Raw genomic sequence first — 20,063 nt, forward strand, 5'->3', positions numbered from 1 at the left:
GAAACAGAAAACAACAACAAAAGACACTGAAAAGTACAAACATTGAAGTATGTATCATTTGTTTTTAGCCTTTTACCACTAAAAAGACATGAGCCCCGGTGTGGTGGTACACATTTGCAATCCTATTTACTTGAGAGGCAAACATCAGGAGGATCATAGTTCTAAGCCAGTCATGGCAAAAAGTCAGCAAGACTCCATCTCAGTAAAGAAGCTGAGGATAGTGAGGTCTACCTGTTGTTGAAGCTACATGGGAGGTATTGGTAGGAGATCAAAGTCCAAAGCTGGTCCCAGATATTTGAAAAGTAATAAAAAGCAAAAAGAGATGCACGTGTGGCCCAAGTGCTAGAGCACCTGCCTACAAGTGCTAGGCACTAACTTCAACAAATTCCTTTTTACCTCACTTTTACCATGTTGATGATTTTATCTTTTTTTTTTAGTCCATGTATTCATGGATTAAAATCATGATGAAGCATGAAAGTGGGCAAGACAAGCAAACACCAATTTAAAGCGTGATGATTCTTTCCAGTCTCAATCCACTCTGTTTTCTCTACCAGCTGATTTTATGGGATGCTGACAGGAAAAAAACTGCTCAATTTTTATCTCCTAAATTAAAGCACTATAATTTGATCACTTAAGATTTAAAATATGATATTTATATCTATAACTTTTATATTAAGAAAGGATAAATCACAACTAAGTGAAAAATGATGTAAACATAAGGGACAATTTTTACCATCAACAAATTTATTTACTAACATTTGTGAAAGTCTAACAAAGACAGAATAATACTTCCACACTAAGCACTGAAGTAAAATAATAAGACACCATTTTTCATCCTCAAGAAATACTAAATTCAGTGCAGTGCTTTTCAGTCTTTTGCTGTCCTTTCTGGGATTTGGTTTCTCATTCTTCTTTCTTCCCATCCAGAGAATTGCTGAGCCTGTTCAGAATCCACTTAAAATATACTAAGAGGAATGCTGGTATCTGTGTCCAGGAGTACAGCAGCAGGGGACAAAAAAAAAAAAGGGGGGGGGACGACTCCAAACTCTACAGGGAGCTAAAAGCAGAGAAGGGCTAAAAGGCTTTCTAGATGATGTTACATCTTACTTGTTTTGAAGACTGAGTAGGAATTCACCAGGAAGAGAAAAAAAAGGGGGAGGGGATGGCCAAAATAAAAGTATCCACCTACTGTTAATACACATAAACCAGAAAATAAGGCACAGATTTAAAGAAGAAAAAAAAGAAGGGAAAAAAACCCTCTGAACTCAGATGATCACACAAAAAAGATTATCCTATGTAGTTTCTGGTGTCAAAATAAAGGACACTCTGAACCTAAAGCTGACTCACCTGGCAGCATTTGCATGAGTGCTGCAAGGACGGACGGCCACAACAATAAAGAATTACAGCAGTAACCGTGTAAGAAAATGCCACGTCTACTACTAACACAGAAAGCAAACCCAGAAATTCTGATATTTCCTTAAAATAGCATTTTGTATTTACCCAATTGTTGAACCAAGCCTTCCACTGCTTGCACTCCCTTCAAAGTAAAGTTCCTTTTCTTTGCTAAATGCTTTTGTGTCCCCAAAAAGGGCTTTCCAGGCAGAGAACCAAACATACAAGGCTACAGAGGTCTAATCCCAACATGACATTTTGGAAACTGCACAAACTGCACTCAATTATTTGAAATGCCTACAGAGAACAAAACAGAGAGTTCTAGGGAAGGCTTTAAAATGTAGAAAGTGGAAGGATTTTGGTATACCTGTTAATAAGAAATATACATGCTATCAGCAGTGATTTTTAAAATGTGATTCAAGAATGATATATGTTGAAAGCACTTTAAATTCCATACATGAAAATGTTTAACTTTTATGCTTTTAACTTCACAGTAATATAAAACCAATGAAAAGAATCACTTCTGGAGCATCTGGATGTTTCTTTTGGGGGGAGGGGGCAATACTGTGTATGAACTCAGGTGCTCATGCTTGTTAGGCTGGCTGGTGTTCTATTGCTGAGCCCTGCTTTTTTTTCTGGTTATTTTAAAGAGGGAAGTCTAACGAACTCTTCTATCTGGGCCAAGATCCTCTAATAGAGGATAGTTTTTTGGTGGTTTTTTTTTTTTTTTTTTGAGACAAGGTTTTGTTCAAAAACTTACAGTCCTGCTTCTTCTTCCTGAGTGCTGCGTACAAGCGGGCATGTACCATACTGTATGAAACAACTTCCCTCAAACTCTAACTTTTTTTTGTTTGTTTGTTTTGGTCCTGGGGCTTGAACTCTGGGCCTGGGCGCTGTCCCTCAGCTCTTCAGCTCAAGGCAAGCGCTCTACCACTTGAGCTACAGCACCACTTCCGGTTTTCTGGTGGTTTATTGGAGATAGGAGTCTCACAGTCTTTCCTGCCCGGGCTGGCTTTGAACCGCGATCCTCAGATCTCAGCCTCCTGAGTAGCTAGGATTACAGGCGTGATCCTCCAGCGCCCGGCTCAAACTCTAACTTTAGCAATCAAGTTGCATCTGTGTTGAAATCCTGCCAGTGGTTAGGAATTAACATTGACAACATACATTTACCTCAACATATAATGATAAGCATGTCTACAGCAACCAAGAGTGGGATGTCCTGTTATTAAAAAGACAGAAAGTGGTCTACATACTACATTCTACTTCTGTTGAATTCTCTTAACAGTTACAAAGAGATTTTTGCATAATTCTCAACTGAAAATAGTTAACAAGAGTCTAAATTAACTAATTTGTGAAAAAAAACATAGTATAGCACAATAATGTACTATAAGAACTATGGAATGCTACATGAAAGCTAAATACAAAACTGATACTATATGAAAGATTCAGAGCAGTTACAAGGGAGGGAAGGGGAGAACTAAGTTATTGCACAGCGTAGGATAATATGTTTCTGCAGAAGTATACCTATGCCTTAGTCACTATTACATGAACATTGAGCATGGAAATTTAGACAGTTTTATATATAAAGTAAGTTTTAATGTAGGCAAAACCCACTTAACTTGTAATTGTGTTTCTATTTGTATGACTGTAATTTTATACTTGTATAAGAGTATTACACATGTAAACTCTTTGATAAGTTATAACTAAAAGCTATTGAAGCTAGACATCTCAGAGTGTTTGTTAACATACATTTTTGCCTTTCTTTTTTTCTGTTTGCACTGGGCTTTGAACTCAGGGCCTGTACTTGCTTAGGCAGACATCTCCATCTTTCTACTAACTCTCCTTTTAGGGATCATATACATCACTTCAAACAATTATTCCTTAAAAAATTTAAAAGCATTCAGGAACCGGTGGCTCAGGCCTATAATCACATCTACTCAGGAGGCTGAGATCTGAGGATCACAGTTTGAAGCCAGCCCATGCAGGAAAAGTCCATGAGACTCTCATCTCCAAAAAATCAGGAAGTGGAGCTGTGGCTCAAGTGGTAGAATACCAGCCTTGAGCAAAAAAGCTCAGGGACAGCACTCAGGTCCAGAGCTCAAGCTCCAGGACTGACACTATCTATCTATCTATCTATCTATCTATCTATCTATCTATCTATCTATCTATCTATCTATCTATCTATTTTAAAGGGTTTTCAATGAATACAACATTATCTTGCTCTTAAATTTTCTTACTCTCAATTTCTTGCAGTTGTCCTCATTTTATTTTAAATAGTTTATCTATTAAATAACGTTTCCAATAAATATTTGCTTCAGCAAAGCAAAACCATTATCTACCCATTTAAGAACTATACTAAGCCAGCCAGGCACCAGTGACTCATGGCTGTAATCCTAGCTACTTGGGAGGCTGACATCTGAAGATCATGGTTCAAAGCCAGCCTGGGCAGAAAAGTCTCCTTGAGACTCTTATTTCCAATTAACCACTTACAAACTGGACGTGGCACTGTGGCTTAAAGTGATAGAGCATTAGCCTTGAATATAAAAGCTCAGGGACAGTGCCCAGGCCCTGAGTTCAAGACCCACAACTAACAAAAAAAAGAAGAAAAAAAAGAAGAAAAAAAAACATATATACTAAACTAGTATATGCTCACTGAGTTATTTGTAATGGAAACCAAATACTTATGCTCTATCCACAGCAACAAGCAATCAGGGTTCACTCTTGTTAAATTTCCTCAGCTTCTATAAAAGTAAAAGTAAAAATAGACATGGTAGTGTATATATATCTGTCATCCTAGCTATCCAATAGGTGAAAATAGGAGGATCACAGCCAGCCAAGGCCAAAGATGAAAAGCCAGCAAGAACTATCTCAATAAACAAACTAGTGCCGTGGTTCATAGTTGTAATCTCAGCCACCTGCAACTCAGAGTAGGAGCATCGTAGTATGAGGCTAGTCTGGGTGAAAGTGAGACACAATTTGAAAAATACACTAAAGCAAAGATATGACTTAATAGTATAGGCCCTGAGGTCAATGCCCAAAGAGACCAAAACAAAAACAAAAAAAAAAACTAAAGCTAGGCCTAGTAGCTCATGCATAAAATTCCAGCACTTAAGAGGGTAAGGCACAAGGATTACAAATTCAAGTTCAGCCTAGGCTACACAGCAAGGTCCTGACACACACATACAAAAAGCACAGAACAAAATTAGATTCAATTTATATCAAACTATTTTTTCTTACAACTTTAAATGAAAGAGAAACTGTGAGGAGAACAGAGTAGTTGATTAAGAATTAAAGAGAAGTCTTTAGGTTACTTTGATCAAGGGAAAGTACAGTAACTATTTTTCCCTCAATTTTTTCTGCCAATAATTTTTATATTTTTCCCTCCCAAAGTAAATGCATTCAAATGAGTGAATTATTTATGTGTTTCCCAACTACAGTAAACAATATTATTTAACAAATCTTTTATCCAGGCTATAAAGGAAACTTTACCATCAGATTTGAAAGTATATAAAACTCCCATTATCTAATCTTTACCACAGGAAAGGTATTAGAAAGTTCTACTGATGCAAATATACTCAAAGGTTAAAATAACAAACATTAGGGAATCTCACTTAAGATTACTGTATTTTAAAATATCAGAATACTTTATAAATACAAATTTGAAACATACCTGTCATCCAAAACAATAATAATTTCTCCACGTTTAAAGGTGAGCTCATTGTCCTCAACAGCTTCAAAATCATATAAAGCTCTCACAATCCGTGCAACCTTATTATTTAGTGGAATTTCGGCAGTAGGATATAAGGATTTTGTCTCCGTATATTGCTGTTTCTGCTCTTGCAATGATAATTCAATAGCTGGTTTGAGAAATTAAAACACAAAATAACAAGATAGCCAGGATTAATTTTGATTTTTAAAAAGGAAACATTAGTTGTTATTAGAGTTTTTGATTATAGCTATTCTTGTTAGGGAAATGAACCCTAAGATATGTATTCAAATGTCTTTTTTATTTCATGCGATTGTTTCTAACACAGTTATAAGATTATTTCTTTGTTGCTTTGTATGTCCTTCCCCTACCGTATAACCCCTTCTTTCACTGTATTTGATGTTGTTATAATTTGTGGAGGGGAAGGGAAAAAACAAATCATTTAAATAGGGATACAGGTTGACCCATTGCAACAATGAGATGTACAAGTCGTATGTCGAAAACGAACTTTACAACTTTGGGGGGGGGGGCAGGGAGAGATGGGATGGGAAGGGGAAACAAAGGAGGAGGCTACAATGCTTGATAAGAAATGTACTCATTATCTTGCCCATGTAATTGTAACCCCTCTGTACAGTATTTTCACAATAAAAAAAAAAAGGAAACATTAGGTGACAGTTTAACAATAAACCAGGTGGATATTTCATTTGTCCAAATAAATGTTAAATGGCTGACTCGGGCAAGGCAGGGAAACACAGCATTTTTTTTATTATTTTGGGTCTGGTTGTGGGGCCTGAACTCTGGGCCTGGGCACTGTCCCTCAGCTCTTCAGCTCAAGGCTAGCTGCTCTACCACTTGAGCCACAGTGCCACTTCCAGCTTTTTTCTTTTTGCTTATGTGGTGCTGAGGAATTGAACCCAGGGCCTCAGACATGCAAGGCAAGCGCTCTACCACTGGGCCACCTTCCCAGCCCCAAACACAGCATTTTTAAAAAATAAAGTTCTTGCTCATTCCTTATTACCACAGTCTGGCATATATAGCTATTATTTTTATAGCAAACAGATTGTGACATTATAATATGGGTAGCTTTCCATATAGGAGAGCCATGAACATATTTTTGTGCTTGACTCATAACTCTGGCATTAAAGAAAAGGTAAAATGTAGTCTTTCCCAAAGTAGGGCATAAAATATATATCATACAAAAGGAAAATGAAAATGAATTAAGTTCATCTCATGTCATTTGTTTTCCTGACTTTTAAGATATTAGTTTTTGGAACTGAGGCAGAACTAATGTACACACAAGTTTATTACAATTTCAGTAAACTTCTGGTGAGGATATTTTAAGTGCTACCAAATTATACACGTTTCATTCCTTACCTTTAGCTATGTCTTCATCTTCTTTGTTTTTGCTTGATGACGTACCATTCTTGGCAGTGGCTGATAAAGTCTGCAATGTATGAATAAAATGAACACAACCATCCTTTCAAGGAAAACACAAGCACTATAATTACTTTCTGATGCTAATTTAAAAACGCTTTGATAAGTAAATTCCACTTAGAAGTTCTTTATGATTTTAAGTAGTTACTTTTTAATATTAAAATAAAACAGCAATCAAGGCTCCAGTAGTAGAGCATTTGCCTGGTAAGTACATGCCCTGAGTTCAAACCTCCTCCCAAAAAGTGTTTTCAAGAAAACAATATAAATGTTCAAAGGTCATGAATTGGCTTATGTTACATATTGTACGTATCTGACATAGAACCTGGCACATAGAATGTACTGAAATATTTAGAGAATGAATACTTAGGATTTTACTGATTTCACTGCCTGATCTCTACTATCCAGGGTCTCTTATTCTGAAAGATGCCCTATTGCTATCAGCACACATGTCTGTAGAAGTGCCAGCCCGAAGTCAAGACCTACTGAAGGGGAGTAGAAAAAGGACAGAGAGCCATTTGAGGTACTCCTCTAGTATGCACTGGGTTGGATAGTGTTGGCTTTTCAAGCATAGCAGAGGACTAAAGAAAGGTCATGCTTAAATAAAATAGGTAAGACATAACTTAGATACCTAGCATATGTGCCCAGCGCTCTGAATCATCATCCAATTTTGTAACATGGAATTTTGAAAATGATATGCAGAAAGGACAGAGCAGTTCTTTTCTTTTTATTTATTACTTATGGGACTTTACTCCCAAAACTCTTCCTTGTATTTTTAGACCTGGACTACTATAAAATCCTTTGTGTTTTTAGTCTGTAGTCTAAAATAAAAGAATATACAGTACTAGCTTTCTTTTTCTTTCCCTATCACAATAGTAACTGAAGAACAGAAGACAATAGAGCAAAAACCTAAGACAGCCCCTCTCCAACAAATAATTCTTCATGTTACTCTTCCCTTCCTTCCTTCATCTCCTTACTCCATTCTACCTCATGAAATCTATTGTCTCAAATTCTTCCTCTTCACTTCCTCACCATCTTAATGTTCCCTTTCTTTAATACTATATGGATAGATATATCTAGTATGTACCCTTCATCCACTGAAACTTTCAATTCAAATTAGTTTTATCTTACATTTATATGGCTACCATTCAAATTTACCATAAGATTCTTCAACGTAAGAGCTGTCTTATACATGTAAACCTTTTACATAATTCCAGAAAAAGAGTAACATTAAAATACATTTTACATCTGAGTTACTTTTCAATGATTTGATTTGTCAAAGAAAAACACTCAAAAATCAAAATGTCTACTAATGTAAGATACTACAATAGACCCTTGGGTATATAGTTCCAAAAAGTGTGCTGCTGAGGAAAAACTATAAATGCTCAGGGTTCAGTACTCTAAAATTACTCAGATTTATCTAACACATCAGGAATTATAAGTGTCCATAACTTCAAACTGCTTAGAGTAGGCTACAAAACTGAGGTAAACTTTACTGTTGTACCCACTGACACTGTCTACCAAAAGCAAGGCCTTTTTCTCAACTACTGGATTTTGACTCACTTTCTCATTAACACCACCCAAGCTCCGCAAAAACATGCTGCCTTTCAACAAATCTAAAATTTTCACTTTAACAATTAGATTAAGCACACTTTTACTGTAGGAGGATTACTGTAACTTTTATCTCACTTTTGGGAGGCTAATTATCACAAAATTAAGAGCAGGGAAATGACAGATCACACAATGTTTCAAACAACTTAGAACTTCTCTGCATCAACTGAATTGTTCAGTGCACACAGGCAGTGGAGCTTTTTGTTCAAGGCTAGTGGTCTATCATTGAGCCACAGCTTCACTTCCAGCTTTTTGCCGGTTAATTTGGAGCTAAGAGTCTTACGGACTTTTCTCCCTGGGCTGGCTTCAAGTCCCAATCCTGATTTCAATATCTTCAGTAGCTAGGAATATAGGTATGAGCCACTGAGACTCAGCACATAATTTTTGTTTTGGAAATGTCTTTCGATTTTTTAAAATTTATTCACTTTTTGACAGTATTTGGTCGAAAACCCATGGTGTGCCTGTGTGTGTGTGTGTGTGTGTGCGTGTGTGTCCAAATAAAAAGTATGGGTCCAACCATGGTCTGAATGAATCTCTCACCTGAGAACCTGCTGGAGGAAAAGTAATTCCTTCTTCCTTCATAGATTTAATAGTTGCAGCTATTAGACTAAACTGAGGGTCCTTCTGAAATTCTTCTGACCATTCCACCATTAAAGACTTCAGCTTTTCACATACTTTAGGATGAGCCTTAAAAATGGGGAAAAAAAAACCAAAATGTAGTTCATTATTTAATAGAATTACCACCCAAACAGTCTTTAATTATATGAATATCAATGATTCCTGCCTGAGAATGGATACATGCCTATATACACCTAAAAATAGTTGCTTCTTATAAAATTAGCCTTTCAGAACACCAACTTCAGTCTTACATAATCACTACCTTTTATATTCACAGATTATGTCCTCTATTTTACTTAACAGTCTTAATAGTCAACTGATTTTGATATCAACTTTACTAAAAGCATGAGACTATCAAAGATATCAGTAGCAACCTCATGAAGGTCCCTTCCTCTCTGTTCTATGCTTACCAAATCTATTAGAAGCCAGTAGAGAATGGTAGTTACAGTCAGAAAACTAAATCTGAATCTCAACTATACCACATACTTGCTACATGAGCTTAGAAAACATTCCCTAGCTTCTAAAACAGGAAGAGACTCTACGTTCAAGTATGGTTAAGAATAAACAAAGCAGACTACTACCTAGACTTCAATAGCTTTAGCTCTTACATATGTTTTGGTGCAATATGTGTTAAAAATCAAATTCTGGAATAAGAAGCTTCATTTCAATTTAAAAATGATTTCATTTATAATACAACTGTTATTATGTATAATTAAAATTATGCATATTTTTAATGATTTAAAAATTCACTTTCTTTTAAAAACTTACCTTATTTTTTATCACAGCACGTACTTCTGTTGCAAAATCACGGGAACATACTTCTAAATGAAATATCTTTCCACAGTTTGCCACACAAGCCCCAAGAAGCTATTAATTAAAATAAAAATTAATGCACAAATGTTGACAGTCTTATTAAAATAAATGTTCTTTTAATTAAAAATTGTGTCAATAAGAAGGAAGAATTTGGTGTGTGAAAACATAAGGAAACTCCTTTGTACAATTAATACATGCCAATAAAAACAGAAAAAACTAAATTTGGATAAAATAACATAACTTGTACTCACAGTTAGTGCCTGTAGAGCAACATGAGGAACTTTATGATTTACCCTTTTCATTATGGCTTTTAGGCAATCTTTTGCTCTTAAAAAAAAAAAAAAGAAGTAAATTTTGAGAATTTAAACTCAAAATGCTAAAAATATAATCAAACACCTTTAAAGATAAAATCCTAGACACTGCTTGGTTATAGTTAATAGTTTATAAAATAATTTTACACAATCTTTCATTCACAGAATCCTACATCTTAAAACAATTCTTTAAAATATTTCTTATTCCTACATCAAAAGACAAATAATTTTAGAAATCAATATGAAGAACTATGTAATAGGAATTCTTTTGATATCTTCAGACAATAAATACTATCTTGAAAAAACACTAGCAAGATATGTAACAAAGGCTCCCTTAAAACATGAATGCATGTACTGTGAGAAATCTAGTGTATATGTCAGAGTAGAAGCAGACCAGTTCACCGCCACTGCCACTTCAAAACCACTCATCTTTATAATCACTGCTCACATTACCTATTGTTACAGCAGATTCTCATACATGTGTAAGCCATAAGCAAATTCCTCAAATAGCTAATCTATTCATGGTTAACATGCAGCTCTGTGAGTCAAGACTGTTAAAGTATGGAGCAGGTTTTCCATTTGTTCTCTCAGGATAAGGTACTCAACTCATGTAACTGGCCTACTGGATCTCTTTACTTCTACCTCCCAAAATGAAATAGTACAGTTAAATAAGTAGTTTAAATAATAGTTTAGTTATATACATTGAAAACTAACATCTTGCCAGATATGGTGGTGCACACTTGTAATCCTAGCACATGGGAATGTGAGGAAGGAGAATCATGAGTTTGAGGTCAACCTAAGGTCCATAGCAAGACTACTTCAAAAAATAAAACAGTAAAACACATATACACAAACAAAAAAAAAACTTTAACGTATCAACTTCCTTTCAAAGTTTTATCACATAAGGAAACAGGGAAACCAAGCTACTAGACATTCACTGAGCATCTTACCCATTAGGAGTGCTTCCAACTTTGTCACAAATATCCATAATAAGACTCCAATCTTCTGTGGTGTTGTACTCATTTGTGGCTTTTTCTGTAAAACATATTAACATATACAAAAGACATATAAATATGTCTTCTAAATACTAAAACACCAATAAAGGGCCAGTAACAGTGGCTTATGTCTATAACTGTAGTTTCTGAGAAGGTTTGAAGCCAGCCTGGGCAGAAAAGTCTGTAATAATTTATCTCTAAAATAACCAGCCAAAAGTAGGACTGGAGGTATGGCTCAAGTAGTAGAGCACTAGCAGTGCAAAGAAGCACACTGAGAAAGTGTGAGGCCCTAAGTTCAAACTCCAATACCACAAAAATAACTTTATCTGTATCTGTATCTATATCTATCTTCCTCCCACCCACCCATCCATCTATCCATCCAACCTAATTTTTAAACATTTTATCATCCTCACAAGAGACTTGTACTCATGGGCACTCACTGCCCACTCTCCCCTTTATCACATTTACCTATCTGGCCTTTTCATATAAACAGAATCATACAGTATATATTTTTGTAACGGGCTTGTTATTTACCATAATGTTTTCAAATTCATTTATTTATTGCCAGCATTCCACTGAGTATATATAAAATATATTCATCTATTTGTAAGTTTATGAACATTTGACTTCATTTAAGTCAGAGTCTGGAGCCTGATAGCAAGCCACCCTCTAGCCCCTTTTTTGCCTTAGTTATTTTTGAAGTAAGGTATTGCTTTTTGCCCAGGTGGGTCTGGACTATAATTCTTCTGCTTTGAATATTCTTTGAATCACTGGGTGTGACTGACAGGTGTCTACCAGTGAGCCCAGCCATTGTCTTCCCCGTAGCTGAGATAAAAACATATGCCACAAGACCCAACCATTGGTTCAGACATAGTCCCATGAACTTCTTTTTGCCTGCACTGGCCTCAAACTGTGACACTCTCAATCTCCATCTCTGTAGCAGCTAAAATTACACGCCTGAACCAAGGCACCTGACTTCATTATTCTATTTTTTATACATTCATATATTGTACTTTAATCATATTTATCCTCCATCACTTCATTCACCCTCCCCCAAACATCCAGTCTCCCTTTTTGGCTAATCTAAAGAATACCTCTCTGCTATGAACAGCCATGTATAAGTTTTTCCTTTTTTTGTGTTAATACTGGGGCTTGAACTCAGGGTCTCATACTCTTGCATATCTCTTCACTATAGGCTAAAGCTCTACCACTTGAGCCATACTTCTACTTCTGGCTGTTTGCTGGTTAATTGCAAATAATTGTCTCATGGATTTTTCTGCTCCAGCTGACTCTGAATTTCGATCCTCAGATCTTAACCCTGGGGGGTACTGGGGAGGCACAGTCCTGACTAAAAGCAAAAAGAGCTGGAAGCATAACTCAAGTGGTAGAACAGTTGTATAGCAAGCACAAGGTCCTGAATTTGGAACTCTAGTATGCCCTTCCACAGAATATATGTTCTTTAGTAATACATAGTATTTATTATTTAGTAATATTTAGTAAAAACATTAAACATGCTAGGTGCCAGTGGCTCTTGCCTGTAATCCGACCTACTCAGGAGGCTGAGATTCTGAGGATCTTGGTTCAAAGTCAGTCCAGGCAGGAAAATCTGTGAGACCCTTACAACCAATTAACCAGCAAAAAGTCAGAGGTGGAGCTGTGGCTTAAGTGGCAGAACACTAGCTCAAAGTAAAAAACAAAACAAAACAACAACAACAACAAAAAACCCACAGGGACAATGCCCAGGCCCTGACTTCAAGACTCAGGATTGGCAAAAGAAAAGAAAAAAATTAAACATTTAAGAATGGTAAACATTGGCTGGGAAGGTGGCTCAGTTGTAGAGTGCTTGCCTTGCCTGTACGAGGCCCTGGGTTCGATTCCTCAGCACCACATAAAGCTGTGACACTGTGGCTCAAGTGGTAGAGCGCTAGCCTTGAGCTGAGGAACAGTGCCCAGGCCCAGAGTTCAGGCCCCACAATCAACAACAACAACAAAAAGAATGGTAAACATTAAACCAGAGGTGGAAGACTCATTATGGGTATTGCTTTCTACTTGTACAATGTGTATACAGAAGTTCTTTTTGTTTGTGCTGGTCCTGGGACTTGAACTCAGGGCCTGGGTCCTGACCCTGACTGAGCTTTTGTATTCAACACTAGCAGTCTAACACTTCAGCCACAGCTTCATTGCTGGTTTTTCTGGTGGTTAATTGGAGATGAGAGTCTCTCGGACATTCCTGCCTGGGATGACTTTAATTCACAACCCTCAGATCTCAGCTTCCTGAGTAGCTAGGATAAAGGTGTGAACCACTCAGCGCCATTCCAGAAGTTCTTTAATATCAAAAGTCTCTTTGTGGTCTTTGTGGTCACAAATATTAAATAGCAAAATATTTTAAAAGTATTATCATGCTTTTTTTTTGAGACAAGGTCTCACTATGTAGCCTAGTTACCCTCACAATGCCTCAGCCTCTAAAGTGCTAGCATTACAGGTGTGTGCCATCATGGCTAGGTTGTATTAACCTATGTAAAATTCAATTTGAAGGGAAAGACTTTTTTTCCCTCGTAGTATAAAGTATTAAATATTTTTTAAGTAAAACTTTAAATACTATATGAGGGCCAGGAATAGTGGCTTTTTACTATAATCCCAGCACTAGAGAAAAAGAGGCAAGAGAATTGCCAATGGAGGCAATCTGGGCTATGTTGGAGACCTTGTTGCACAAAAGCAGAGAAATAAGAAAAAGGGAAAAAGAAAACACTCGGCTGGCAGCACAGCCCAGTGAAAGAGCATTTGGCTAGTGCATCTGAGGCCTGGGTGTCATCCTAGTGGGAAGAAAATGAGAGAGGTAGAGAAGTTTTTATGTCTATTTCTTTTTAATTAATGTATCCTATCATTTCAAGTTTAACAAAGTATATAAGACAGATGATAAGCATATATGACAGGTGATAAGCAGGAAAGATAGTAGGAATACAGAGTAGTTTCCTTTACATATGACAAGGAATTATTTTTAAAAGGCAAAAAGAGAAATCAGGCTTGAGGACAGTTATAATTTTCAACAAAAGACAAATACATGCCAGATGCCAGTGGCTCACATCTATAATCCTAGCTACTTAGGAGGCTGAGACCTGAAGCTAGAGGATCCAAGTCAGTCAAAACAGACAAACCAGAGATTCTTATCTTCAGTTAACCAGCAAATAGCAGAACTGGAGGTATGGCTCAAATGGCAGGGTGACAGTTCTAAGTAAAAAAGTTGAGCAAGAGCATAAGGCCTTGTGTTCAAGTGTCAGTACAGTTATAGATAAATAAACAAACCATTACCAAGCACAGAGTACGTCCAGCACTCAGGAAACAGAAAAAAGAATATTGTGAGTTTGAGGCCACCACAGGCTATACAGAGTTCAAGGGCAACATGAGCTACATGGTGAGACTGTCTCAAAAACTGAGGATGTAGCTCTGTGGTAGAGCACTTGGGCTAGTATGTACAAAGCCCCAGCTTACTCCCCATGAGGAAAATGAAAAATAAGAGAAAGAAAAGAGAGGCAAATTGTCTAATGTTAATGTGAAATACGTGATGAAATTATAAACCACAGATTTTAGAAAAGTAATGTATTTTGCCTACTCTAAGTTCTGTACCTAAATACCAAACTATCTAGGTAAAAACAAGTCTACTTAGGTCCAGATACTTTTGTTATACAAATAAAGCTAATTCTTCTAGAAAGTCTCAGACCTGACCATATTTGTTAAAGGACTAAAATGGTTGTTTCTTCATTACATACCTAATGTGAATTTTCAAGGAGCAGAGAAAAAAAGAAACCTAATTTTACCAGTCTCTCTTACAACTATGATGTGTATCTTTTCAGACCTTTTTCTACATAGGTACATGAAAAAAAAGTCTATCTATAAAACATTTTTATGGATTTTTGTTTTGTTTTGTGTTTGCCAGTACTGGCCTTGAGCTTCTTTTGCTCAAGATAGCACACTCTACCACTTAAGCCACAGTACCCCTTTTGGCTTTTTCTGTGTATGTGGTACTGAGGAATTGAACCCAGGGCTTCATGCATGCAAAGCAAGTACTCTACCACTAAGCCACATTCCCAGTCCAATTTTTAAACATTTTTAATCTATAAAATAGGTTCATGGTATGAAGCGTCCAAGGTGTCCAATCATTCCAATAGCCAAGTTATGAACAAACCATGAAACAAAGAAGAAAATATCAGCTTCTTACTGGGAGCTTGAGGTATACTGGCCAAATTGGCTTGCTATAGGGAAGCCCAGACATGTGCATGCTTAGCACTAGACAGAGGCAGGCCTCTCCCTGCACAACTTACCCACGAGCATCAAATGAAAAATCACTCAATAGCATGGGAAAGACTAGCTAGTCTTACATGGAATAAGGACAAAAGTTGGGTTAATTAACTTTACTAGTTAGGTAAATCATTACACCAGTGATGAAGTGAATAAAAGAGGAAAAGGGACAAAGCAGTAGTGTGGAACTGTCTTCTCAGAAGGAAAACTCAAAGGTAGAGAAGAAGTATTAATTACCCATGAATACAGTGATCACATGAAATGTACTCTATTTCTTTTTTTTTTGGGTCCAGTCGTGGGGCCTGAACTCTGGGCCTGGGCGCTGTCAGCTCTTTAGCTTAAGGCTAGCGCTCTACCACTTGAGCCACAGTGCCACTTCCGGCTTTTTCTTTTTGCTGAGGAATCGAACCCAGGGCCTCAGGCATGCAAGGCAAGCTCTCTACCACTGAGCCACCTTCCCAGCCCAAATGTACTCTATTTCTTTATGTTCATAAATAGAATTTTAACAGCTGCTAATACATGACGCGTGCGTGTGTGTGTGTGTGTGCATGTGTGTGCGTGCACGTGCACACATGTGAGTGACAAGGGGGGCACAAAGTCTCCACACAAGCTGGTTAGAAGTTATCAATAAAGCTGGGTGCCGGTGGCTCAGGCCTGTAATCCTAGCTACTCAGGAGGCTGAGATCTGAGGATTGAGGTTCAAAGCCAGCCCTGGCAGGAAAGACTGTGAGACTCTTACCTCCAATTAACCACCAGAAAACAAGAAGTGGTGCTGTGGCTTAAATGGTAGAGCACTAGCCTTGAGGTGAAGAGCTCAGGGACAGTGTCCAGGCCCAGAGTTCAAGCTCCAAGACTGACACACACACACAAAAGAAGTTATCAATAAACTATGCTTTAAAATACATCAAGTGCTCAGTCTTTATTCTTTGTTAGGGGTATTGTTGATGAAATATTAACACTAAAATAGGGTGAGATTTGTGGAGTGTGGGTTTCACTAAATGTTGTTGCACATGCTTGTAGTCCTAACATTTAAGAGCCTGAGACAGGAGAATTATGAATTTGAGGACAGCCTGGTCTACGCAGTGAAATTGTTAAAATAATTCTTTTAAAAGAAAAGGCAACAAAAAGGGCAGGATTTCATACATAGGTCATTCTGTACATATCAACATTTATTGTCTTAGAATGAAGATAAGCTTTATTTATTGGCAGAAGTTTTGGCTCATAGGTAGAATGTATAAATAGGATCTAAGTAAGGCACATAATAGATATCAATAAATATCTGTCTAATAAATGAGTAATGATACTGTTTTTCTCATTCATATCCTATTATTCAGGTGCAATGGTTTTACTATGGAAAACAACAGGAAGGTTTCTAAGCAACAGGAAGGTTTCTAAATGTATTTAAAAACAAAAAACAAAAACCTCTAACTATAATGCCCAGTATGGCCCCATTAATTCTGTACACAATTCTTTTTTATCTTTGAATAGTTATACAAGGGGGCTTCAATTTAACATGTCCTTTTATACATACAATGCATTTTGACTAGTGTTACCCCTTCATCATTTATTTTCTCCCTTCTTATCTAACCCTTCCCCAACCAGGCTCATCAAGTTTCCTACTTGCTTTTTCACACTGCCATCTACCCACCATTCCTCTTTCCATTTGTCTCCCCCTCTCCTCTTAGCCCTTACACTTGTTTCAGCTTCCTAATACTAATTTTGTTAAACTGTTAATTTTTCGAAAAGGAATCCCATTCCTATATAATTTAGTCAGTTTGATTATATGTGTGTTTACATAAATATAGGTATATTTGTATTTACATATATGTAATCTGCATACAATTCCACACTAGCCTGAGCTTCATTGTGGAGCTTACAACCAAAAGGCCAAAGATCAAGCTTCAACAGCAGCACCATGTGACAACAAAAGGCAACAACAGTTGTTACTGGAGATGACACTGCCTTTGGAAGTTCAACTAGGAGAAAGGGGGAAGGCAAGGCCTCAGAGTGAGGGAAAGGCTTTCTAATATTCCTAAGTGACTAGCTTTATATTCTCAGTGTGAAGAGTAAATCAAACATACTACGTGTAATTTGCTGGCTTCATAGCTATCTTTTCTCTTCGCTTATGAGAAGGTTTCGCTTGTTTTTACTCTAACAGAATCCACTGTATCTATCTACCTTTCATACTGGGGCTTGAAATCAGGGCCAGGTATTTGCTAGGAAAGAACTGTATCACTTGAGCCATACCTACAACCCATTTGCTTTAATTATTTTTTAAATTCAGTCAAATATTTTTTGTCAGGAAAGGTCTGAACTTCAATCTTCTATTCTGTGTAGCTGTGATGAAGGTGTGTGCTACTATAATCATCTTTTTTTCTGAGATGGCTTCTGGCTTTCTTTTGCTCAGGCCAGCCTCAGACCACAATCCTTCCCAATGCCACCTCCAAAGTAACTGGGATTACAGCCATGAGCAACCTTCCTTCTTCCTCCTTTCCTCCCTCTCTTCCTTCCTTTGTGCTGGGGCTGGAGCTTGAACTCACAAATTGGGCACTGTCCCTGAGCTTTTTGCTCAAAGCCAGCACTTTACCACGTAAGCCACAATTCTACTTTCAGCTTTTTGGTGGTTAATTTGAGGTAGAAGTCTTATGAGCTATTTTAACAATTCTCAGATCTCAGCTTCCTGTAACTAAGATTATAGGGGTGAGCCACTGGAACCTGACCATTCTTTAGTTTTCATAGTATCAGACCACATAGTGTTCCAACTACTACTGAAAATTTTAGTATTGACTAACTCAGTAATTTAATGTTGACTAGTTTAATATTGAAAATTAATCATTCATCCATATTCTCTTTTTCCAAGTATATTACTTCCTTTTTAAATGTAAATATTTAATATGGCTGAGCATCATTTAACATACCAGGAACCTCATATGTGGTGTGAGTCAGGAATATAAAATGTTTTTAGGAATTTTTTATTAATGGTTACAAAATTTAAGAATCTACCCTGTCCTTGCTAATCTGAAAAACTAATAATCAATTATCAAATTTCAAGAATACCTATGTAAATGGGTACAATTTTTTCTCTGATTTTGAACCATCTTAATGACCTCCCTATGTTCTGCTACAACTCAGTTTTTGATTATTTTATTGTATTTTAGTCATGTGATACAATAAAATAGGAAGCCTATGACGGTATCACCAAAAGCCAACAATCTTAAAATTACAGAAAAAGAATATAGCTACTTGGTTTTTCATAGAAAATGGAAAAATCCTGATCTGAATACTCCATCAAGCTAGTTCTCCATCAAGCCTAGTTTAGTTTGTATAAATATAGGAGTCACAATTACTCTTTTAAAAAGTATAAAAAAAAATCTCAAGACTTTATAATGGCCTGCCAAAGAGGACTTCAGTTTTCAAACGAACTAAATAACAGCTAAATTATGTACTTACTCCTGGAAAATTTTAAATATTATAATTAAGAAACCATTCTTTTATAGCATGTCACTCTGCCCAGTGTTGGGAGCTGTATCTTATATTATCCATTGTCAAATACATAAGAGGGAGAGAGCTATGAGAGCCCGCCTGGGGCCTTAAATGCTAAATTGCCAGGGCTTTGGTGGGTGTAAATCATAACATTTTATCCCAGGCTTTGATTACTGTATATAGAGAGCCTTAAATACACATAGAAATAGTTGAGAAAGATTCTAACAATATCCTAAGAATCATTCCATCAGTACCTACAAGGAACAAAAAGGTTCTCCTCTAAAAAGTCCATTATTTTCAAAAAGCAGTTCTACAAAGAATGCAAGTCTCCATAAAACTTGAAATAAAATAGGCTCTACCAGTAACAAACATCTTTAACTATGTAAGAATTTCAGGGTTTGGAGGTAAAGCGCCAGCCAGTGAACAAAGCAGCAAGTGCCAAGTTCAAGTCCCAGTCTCAGAATAAGAATTTCACCAAGCATGAAGGGCTGAGGGACAGCGCCCAGGCCCAGAGTCTAGGCCCCACTACCGACCAAAAAAAGAATTTCAGCAAGCAATCTTCAAAATTCCTTCTATGTTTGGAAAGCTTATAACTGGTCTTATGCTTACATGCATAACAAAGTATCTGGTGTCAAACTTGCTATTCTACCAAAACCAACTATAAAACAAAACAAATGAGGCAACTGTTTTCAGGAAACAAGTAAAAGGAAGCCCATTTTTTCAAAGGAAAAGAAATAGGAAGTGAGACTCCTGATGATCCCAGCTTTCTGCCTGGAAATGCTAGCCCAAGCCTAGCCCAGGTAGAGAAGCCAACAGACAAGACAGAAAACAGCCTTCTATGCACAGGGATTCACCACAGGTCCTTGGTCAAGGGCTAAGTTACACAGTGCTTGCAGTACTGGGGTCATCTTACCTGTTAAAAGATTAAATGTTTGTGTCCCTCACAAAATTCACAATGTGAATTCCAAGTTGATTCAGTTTGCAGATGGGGCCATTCGGGAAGTTAAAGGAGGTCATATAAATGGGGTCCTGACCCTACAAAATTAATGTCCTTTTAAGAAGAGCTATTAGAAAGCTAAAAACTTGGCTGTCTGCAAGCAAGAACAGATTTCTCACCCGACATTAACCCTACAGCACCCTGAACTGTGAGAAAATAAATGTCTGCTATGAAAGCCACTCTCTAGCATTTTGCTATGGCAGCAAGAACAGACTTTTGGAACCCCCAAAAGATCACACCTTAGGAGTAATGGTCTTCTAGAATTTAAAATTAAAATCTCAAAATGGAAGTAGGCAACATAAGCTTTGTTATGACTAAAGGACATGTGTATTGAGGCATGACTAAAATAATGCTTAGACATTTTATGTTGTTACAACATTTATATAAAGAGTAGAAACTTGTTTCCTACA

General features: G+C 36.9%; 1 protein-coding gene across 2 annotated transcripts in view; it reads right to left on the minus strand.

The window, feature by feature from the left end:
* Positions 1-20,063, minus strand: part of Stam2 (signal transducing adaptor molecule (SH3 domain and ITAM motif) 2) — a 46,329-nt gene that overhangs the window by 17,639 nt on the left and 8,627 nt on the right. For both annotated transcript variants that reach the window (XM_013029868.1, XM_013029860.1), the window contains exons 2-7: positions 10,833-10,917; positions 9,823-9,898; positions 9,527-9,625; positions 8,681-8,827; positions 6,473-6,542; positions 5,063-5,249 (exon numbers count right to left, since the gene is read on the minus strand). In XM_013029868.1, coding sequence (XP_012885322.1) covers positions 5,063-5,249; positions 6,473-6,542; positions 8,681-8,827; positions 9,527-9,625; positions 9,823-9,898; positions 10,833-10,917 — 664 coding nt within the window. The remainder of the gene's footprint in view (positions 1-5,062; positions 5,250-6,472; positions 6,543-8,680; positions 8,828-9,526; positions 9,626-9,822; positions 9,899-10,832; positions 10,918-20,063) is intronic.

Source organism: Dipodomys ordii, unplaced genomic scaffold (genome assembly GCF_000151885.1).
Source record: "Dipodomys ordii isolate 6190 unplaced genomic scaffold, Dord_2.0 Scaffold5, whole genome shotgun sequence".
NCBI lineage: Eukaryota > Metazoa > Chordata > Mammalia > Rodentia > Heteromyidae > Dipodomys > Dipodomys ordii.